Source organism: Centruroides vittatus, unplaced genomic scaffold (assembly GCF_030686945.1).
Source record: "Centruroides vittatus isolate TY-2023 unplaced genomic scaffold, ASM3068694v2 scaffold_435, whole genome shotgun sequence".
NCBI classification, from domain to species: Eukaryota; Metazoa; Arthropoda; class Arachnida; order Scorpiones; family Buthidae; genus Centruroides; species Centruroides vittatus.
In genome coordinates, this window is record NW_027122708.1 from 245,759 (window position 1) to 254,353 (window position 8,595).

At 32.8% G+C, this 8,595-nt stretch overlaps 1 protein-coding gene across 1 annotated transcript; it reads left to right on the forward strand.

Annotated features, from left to right (window-relative positions):
* On the forward strand, nt 1-2,645 carry LOC136989120 (leukocyte elastase inhibitor-like). The gene is made up of 2 exons (XM_067287218.1): nt 1-132; nt 1,309-2,645. The coding sequence occupies exon 2, from the start codon at nt 1,314-1,316 to the stop codon at nt 2,547-2,549; it is 1,236 nt and encodes a 411-aa protein (XP_067143319.1). The 5' UTR covers nt 1-132; nt 1,309-1,313; the 3' UTR covers nt 2,550-2,645.
* The last annotated feature ends 5,950 nt before the right edge of the window (nt 2,646-8,595 follow it).

An 8,595-nucleotide genomic window follows, 5' to 3' on the forward strand; every position in this document is an offset into this window, starting at 1 on the left:
GCAGAGCAATTGGGTGTTTCCCAATTCGTGCACTAGAGGGCAACTCAGTACGAAATTAGTGGAAGTCCTATCTACCTTTACTATAAAAGTTGTTAGGAGATTGATTTTCACGCAAACGTTCATTTAACACAGGTAAGTTTATTAAAAAAAATACTTTATTTAAAATTTTTTAAACAATCATCCATTATAGTTTTTAAGAAAACTTATATTAATATAACAACAACTTATATATATATATTAGATTTTATAATGAAGCGCAAATTGAATTGCGAAATGTTTTCTTGTGAAGTCGGGTTTTTCCTTCTTCGAACGTGATTTTTCCTTTTAATTTATTAAATTTTATAAAAATAAATTCGGATTTAGAATAGAAAGAACTTCTTTTTCTTTTTTAGTGTCACAAAAATTATTTATAATTTTATCGCTATTAAATCCAATATGCCAAATTTTTCGCCATAAAATTGGTGAAAATCGGTCATTTGCTGATATCGATGCGGCTAATATCACGTAATTAATTGATACTTTAAATTTAAATAGTGGTATCGAAATTAATTAACTTCTTTAATTACTAATTTGACAGAATAAATTTACATTTTAATCGATTAAACGCGGAATATTGAAGATCGGTTTTTAATAATTACCGAACTAATTTATTTTTAGAAATTGCCATTTAAAATCGATTATCATTAGTAATAAAAAAATTAATCGATTATTAAATATCCATTTGCTGGTCATTAAACTAATCTTTTCCGAATCTTCGGAGAATGAATTTATTAAAAATCGATTATGTATCGGTTTCTTTTTCTGGTTATTAAATTAAATTGATTATTTAATCGATTAAATGATCAATCGATAAACAAAATGTTGTCATTTATTAAATTGAAAACTTTAAAACCGAACAGGAAAATTTTATAATAAATTAATAACATTTTCCTTGTAGAAAATTCCTTGTTAACGATAAAATCTCTTGTACATTTTATAGTAAATAATTGTTTAATAACTAGGGATAATTACAATTATATTTATCTTTGATTCGGATTAGACCGTTGATATGAATCATTATCGATAAACCTGTTCTAATTACTTCTTTCCGAAAATCGATTATGATTATTGACATTTATAGCGTTATTCGGTCAAGGTGTCACAAAATAGTGTGTTAATCGAAGCGTTCAAGCGGAGTCAATGTATGTTTATGATGATGAAATTATGCGTTATTTTAGTACTATTATAAACACAAATCGTAAAATATAGCTTAATTATTTGTGCTGTTATAATTTAGGAATTTAATAGAAATTTATTTCCACATTACAGATAAGATGAACTCTCTTCTATTCTTGATTCTCGCTGGATTATCTACTGTTTACGCCGAGTGCATAGAAGAAAACGATGCACTTGATCCTAACTGGGATAACATCTTGAAGAGTTTCGAGATTGGAAATATGGAATTCGGCTTGGAATTGTTTAGAAATCTTAATTCTGATTCGGAAAACGATACTACAAACTTGTTCTACAGTCCTCTAAGTATTTGGAGCGCTCTCAGTTCGCTTTACATTGGCGCCAGAGGACAGACTGCGAAAGAATTAGAAAATGTCTTAGGTTTAGATTTCACTAAGAAATTTTTCTTGCCTAAACTTTTCGATAAGTTCATAGAAATTTGCCATCAGTGTGGCGATAATGAAAATGCTAGTTTCAAGATGGCCAACAGAATATATATAGACAAAAAAGTAGAGATTAAACTTTGCGAAGACGTGTTAAAAAATATAGTAAAGAAAATTGATTTCTCTGAAAATCCGAAAATATCAGGCGAGGAAATAAATAAATGGGTGGAAGAAAAGACAAATGGAAAAATTCACGACGTAATACCAGCCTCTGCCGTAACTTCCGAAACGCAAATGGTCGTAATTAACGCAATTTATTTTAAGGAACATTGGAAAACCCAATTTAATCCAGAAATGACTAGAAATACCAGATTCTATATGAATCGCGATACAATTTATCGAGTGGATATGATGAATACACACGGCACATTTATCTACGGAGCAAGCGAAGAAATGAAGTGCCAAGCTTTAGAAATTCCCTATTCCGGCGATGAACTGAGCATGCTATTATTACTACCACAACATCCCTACAACGGTTTCGATAATCTAGTTAAAACCATCACGGGAAGTCGCCTGAAGAACTTAATCAATTCCATGAGTCATCGTGAATTATGGGTTACCATTCCCAAATTTAAAGTCGAACAGGAATTTGAATTATCGAACATTTTACAAAAGATGGGTTTACGTAGCATGTTTAACCCTGTATTTACCGATTTGTCCGGTTTCACTGGTAAGAAAGATTTAACAGTAGATGCAGTTTATCATAAATCATATATTAAAGTAAACGAGGAAGGAACGGAGGCTGCAGTTACCACTTCCATCTTATTATCTAGAGTTGCTCGTCCGGGTGGAATAACACGATTTGTAGCAGACAGACCGTTTTTGTACTTAATCAGACATGTCCAATCTAACGTTATTCTTTTCATGGGTACTGTTAAATCTCCTGAGTACTAAAATAATCAACGAAAATCCCAAGTCATCCAAAAGTTTTTGTACTTAACTTATTTTTTTACATAATCGTGTATTTTATAATAAAATATTAAGCAAATATTCTTCAAGAATGTCAAATTATTAATATAACACCATTTAAACCTAATTTACATATATTCTCTACTTATTGATTGGAGTGAATTGCTACATAATGTCAAATAAAAAAAAAAATCATTGTTTTAAAATTACAATAATATTAAATTCTAAACATCGAGTATAAGGTTATGTATTTCATTTGAATAGTTTAAGCTGTTTTTCTTTCCTTTTTTTTTAATATTCACAACCATTATCCAAATAACCTTGAAATAAAATACCTGAAAATATTTGTCTGGAAAGGTAAGTGGTGTTTCTATGTATTGTATTTTATGTAATACATATTTCAATACCAGTAACTGATATCGGGGATTTCCATTGTCATAAAGTCTTTAAATAATAATCAACAATTGACTACAGAATTATGCAAATTTGATTAAATAACATTATAAATAAATTAAAATGATTATTTAATGACACCACCCTTGATAAAACAAGAAATTCTCTTGTATATATATATATCTACAATTTTATTATACTGTATATCTATATAGACTTACAGTATAATAAAATTTGCTAGGTGTTGTTAAAAATTCTCACACTTTTTCAAAGCAAAGATACTTTTATTATTACAGAAGAATGTATATCCTATATAAACCATGCCAATTTAACAAAATATTATTATTTTGCATATCAATTTCAAACACTACACAATTTCTTCTGAAAGAAAAAAAAATCCTGAAGATGGTCTATGATGACAGGCCCATAGTCTTAAGGACAGCCATCCTGTCCAATCAAATTTTTAAATATATATACACTGGACGACAAAAAAAAAATAACGCACCAGGAAGGACTTATTGGATTTGAACAAAAATTGGTATGTGACATCGTCATAGCTAGACAGGTATATGATTGCAACCATAAAGCAAAAACATACTTTATTGTGCAGTAATGTTCAATACAGTGCAGGCACTAATATCCCGTTGGGCCGCCTCTAGTGTGGATATAAGCTGTGATATGCCTTGGCATGGAGGCATAAAGGTTCCATATAATGTTCTGTGGCATATCTGTCCACGTGTGATGCAACTGGGACTCAAGATGCGTCAGATCCCGTGGCTGTCACAGCTGGTGTCCCAGGTAGTCCCACACGTTCGATTAATGATAAATCTGGAGACCGTGCAGGCCAAGGAAGTGTGGCAATGTTATGTAGGCATGCTTGGGAGACTGCTGCAGTGTGTGGCTGGGCATTATTCTGCTGGAATATGCCTGTCGGAAGCCCTGCCATGAGGGGCAACACATGTGGCCGGAAGTTGTATTGCACATATCGTTGGGCTGTGAGGGTAGTACACATGACAACTAGAGGTGTCCTACTGTCGTATGTTACGGCTCCCCACACCATAACACCAGGGGTTGGGCCCGTGTGCCGCTCCACAGTATAGGCTGGCTTGATGCCTTGACCAGCGGGCCACCATACCCTCACACAGCCATCGTGAGCCCCCAAACAAAAGCGGGATTCATCGCTGAAGACAATATGCTGCCAATCGGTAGCTGTCCATGATTGTCATGCAAGACAGCACTGCAGATGGAGGCGCTGGTGGGTGGCTGTTAATGGTAGAACACATACTGGCCGTCGGGAGATCCGCCTTCTACTAAGCGCCTGGAAATGGTGCAGCTGGATACATGGTTTTGTAATGCAGGTGCCACTGCTACATGAATGGTAGACGACGAAGCTGTAGGCACTATCCGTGCTTGGCATACAATGAGATGATCCTCCCCCTGGTGGTCTGTTGATAGCGTCCGGAGCCTGTTTGCCATTCATGCGTTCCCCTACATCCCCACTGTTCATAACACATCCTAACAGTTCCATCAGAATGGTTCAGATGGCAGCCAATCCGGCGATATGACCATTCTCCTCCTCTCAATCCAACGATGCGACCTCTCTCAAACTCACTTAACTGAGTGTAAGGCCGTCGAATGTGTCATAGAGGCATGTCTGTCACTCAACAAAGTCACAACCATCAACACACATGCAGGACATATGCACAAGTCGTCACAGCGTGCACCTTTATACCAGACAGAGGAAGCACTTTTCTACCCTCTGGTGGCGATACAATACAAGAACCTGATCCCAAAAGCTAATCATTTACATATCTAGCTATGATGATGCAACATACCAATTTTTATTCAAATCCAACAAGTCCTTCATGGTGCGTTATTTTTTTTGTCGTCCAGTGTATATATATATATTATAAAAATGTTCAAAATTAAACATTATCTATCATTTTGTACGTACATTATTCAATACTATTAAAATATTTCAAAGGTTTTCTGGGAGACTTTCTCTGGTGTGTATGACAGGTCCCAAGTAAGGCCCTACCACAATTTATTAGAAGCCCTACTATAGTTGGTCTAGCTACTTGTCTATCAAGTAGACCAAAATTAATCCGGCTTAAATTGGTGTAGTTCTCATAGTTCAAACCAGGGATGGAGAGTCATTTTAAAAAAATACCGAGTCGGGAGTAGTGTATTTTTCCACAGACTCCCCATCCCTGGTTCAAATGGAAGATAACTGCTTTACATACATTTTTATAATTCTTGCATTGTCTTTTTTTAAAACATTTTACAAATATTTTATACTTATAATAATAATTTTTGTTTTTAAAACTTTTTTTAATAAATAAATTCCATGTAAATGTAACTAGTTAAATGTTATATAAAGAATTTTACTGAATAAGGGAGTGATTTTATTGCTACAACACACAGGATCTCTATTTTTTTTTAGAATCAATAAGAAATGAAAGTACAACTTTACATGTACTTCTGATATTACAAATAATGGAATATCATGTTTGATTCATCAATCTAAAAATCTAAATTGTACCAGAGAAAAACTTTTTTATTGATTTATTTTCTGACATTCATATTGTCTTTATTGACAGTCTTTTACTTTTTTCAAAATTGAGAATCACAATTTGAGTTTGTAATTGATTATATTGAAAGTAATTTATATTGACAATAATAACAACTTTAAAATGAATTTTAACTTCAAATTATTTGATAATCAAGTAAAGTATTAATAAAATATGCTTGTTAGAATTAAAATTAATTCTTTTGTTTAACTAATCATTTATGTATAATTAGCCACTTGAAAAATTTATCTGTTTATTATTTTTACTGTATTATTATTTTGCTTATAGGAAATTTCATTATAAATAGACATTTATTCAAATTCGTGTTTGAATGCTTAAAAAGGTTTTTTCTGAGCATATAATCATTTCTGCTCTGAAATTAATCTTATTAGCTTCAATTTGAAGTTATTGTTGGCCTATGTAACAGGAAGTTGTGAAAACAGGTTATCATCACAACTGTGTCATCATAACTATATTTTATTATAGAACTTTTTAAGTACAAATATATATATATATATATATATTTTTTTTTGAAGAGTTTCTCCTCAGTATCAAATGTTAACACAGAAAATTCTTTAAAAACTTCAATTTCTCAATTTAAGTTCCTTAAGATCAGTGTTTCTTCTATTTAACATTTGATGATAAAAAAGTTGCTCAAAAAATATTAGTGCACTGTTTACATATTTAAAAATTATGACTACTTTATTTGTAAAGTTATGATAATTCAACACTTTTGGTGATGAACAAAGAGATTATTAAATAACAGAATAAAAAGAAACAGAATTAAAAACAAAAATTTTAAGATCATAAAAATCATATAGATAATTCAAAATATTAATTTAATCAAGAAACAGTTCTGATGACAATTCTTTAGCATTTAGCACATTTCAAAATAGATCAACACTATGTTACATAAATATATGAAATACATATACATTTTGTAAATTACAAAATATATGATTAATAATTCATATTTACTGATTCATTTACACTTACTTATCTGAAGAATAAAATTGGAATGTGTAAGATTAGAGCATGTTTTTATTAAAATATATCATTTAATTTTTCAAATTCAAGTGTGGAATTGATTACTGTATAAGTATGCGCGACAGGTCCTTCCTTTTCTAGGCTTCATGTCGCCAAAGGTAAAAAAGTCCTTTAAAAAACACAAACATCCAGTTAAAACTAGGAGTCGGTGACAACAGACGTCTTACTCTTCAACCATCCAGCCAGTGGGTGTTTCCGCTTTTTTTATCTGCTGGAACAAGCGCTGGAAAATGCAAATTTTAAAGCTGCACCCTGGCGTCGGTATTTTAAAATTTCTTTTTGTCGATTTTTCCGACAGATGGAGAGATTATTATTAATAAATTGAAGTACAGAAGTCTGTGTGTCACCGACTCCTAGTTTTAACTGGATGTTTGTGTTTTTTAAAGGACTTTTTTACCTTTGGCGACATGAAGCCTAAAAAGGAAGGCCTGTCGCCATATGTGTATGTTTTTAGTCTGGAGCGCAAAATAAATGGTGGTCCCTCTTGGGCAGACTTGTCTTCAATTTGATTAATAATAATCTCTCCATCGGTCGGAAAAATCGACAAAAAGAAATTTTAAAATACCGACGCCAGGGTGCAGCTTTAAAATTTGCATTTTCCAGCGCTTGTTCCAGCAGATAAAAAAAGCGGAAACACCCACTGGCTGGATGGTTGAAGAGTAAGACGTCTGTGTGTCACCGACTCCTAGTTTTAACTGGATGTTTGTGTTTTTTAAAGGACTTTTTTACCTTTGGCGACATGAAGCCTAAATTTAAAGGAAGGCCTGTCGCCATTACAATCATATGTGTATGTTTTTAGATCATGGAGCGCAAAATCATATAGGTAGGTCCCAATCTTAGGGTAATCAAGAAACAGTTCTGATGACAATTCTTTAGCATTTAGCACATTTCAAAATAGATCAACTCTCTGTTCCATACGGATCGGAAATACATATACATTTTGTAAATTACAAAATATATGATTAATAATTCATATTTACTGATTCATTTACACTTACTTATCTGAAGAATAAAATTGGAATGTGTAAGATTAGAGCATGTTTTTATTAAAATATATCATTTAATTTTTCAAATTCAAGTGTGGAATTGATTACTGTATAAGTATGCAACAATGTAACATTATATCTATATATATAAAACGAATGTATGTCTGTCTATGTGTGTGTCTGTGTGTCTGTCCTTCATGCATTACCACACTATTTATCCGATTGCCATGAAACTTTGGGAAGTTGTTTAATACACTCCCGCGAAGGTTTGTGGCATATGTGAAGACCACTATTTCCCCCGTTTCAAAAATATATTTATATATGGATTAAGGCTTTCATGTCCAACAGATGGCGCTAACTTCTGACACCTAAGTTGGCTTTTCTGTGAGGCATTATGCTTTTCTGTTAGAATGGACTAAAGCAGATCATTTTCTATCTATCTATATAAATAAAATATAATGTTTGTTTGTTCCTACCGATTCCTTTTGAATTTTTGACACAACGTTGCATTCGAATACGCAGGGTTTGTATATAATATACACGTCTAAATTCCCCCTACTGGGGGGAGATGGACGGGATTAAGGCTTACCGTGAAGAACTCGGCTTCTATTTATACTATTTTGCATGCGGTTTTTTTGCGTTTTTAATTGCGTTTTAATAGGTTACGTCAACAGAATATACACTAAAAAGGGATTTTTCGATATTCCTCAGCGGGGAAAGGGACAGGATTAAGGCTTACTGTGAAGAACTCGGCTTCTATTTATACTATTTTGCATGCGGTTTTTTGCGTTTTTAATTGCGTTTTAATAGGTTACGTCAACAGAATATACACTAAAAAGGGATTTTTCGATATTCCTCAGCGGGGAAAGGGACAGGATTAAGGCTTACTGTGAAGAACTCGGCTTCTATTTATACTATTTTGCATGCGGTTTTTTGCGTTTTTAATTGCGTTTTAATAGGTTACGTCAACAGAATATACACTAAAAAGGGATTTTTCGATATTCCTCAGCGGGGAAAGGGACAGGATTAAGGCTT

What these genes read in the sequence shown, in the direction of transcription:
- LOC136989120 (XM_067287218.1), top strand. Translation starts at nt 1,314, where the DNA reads ATGAACTCTCTTCTATTCTTGATTCTCGCTGGATTATCTACTGTTTAC.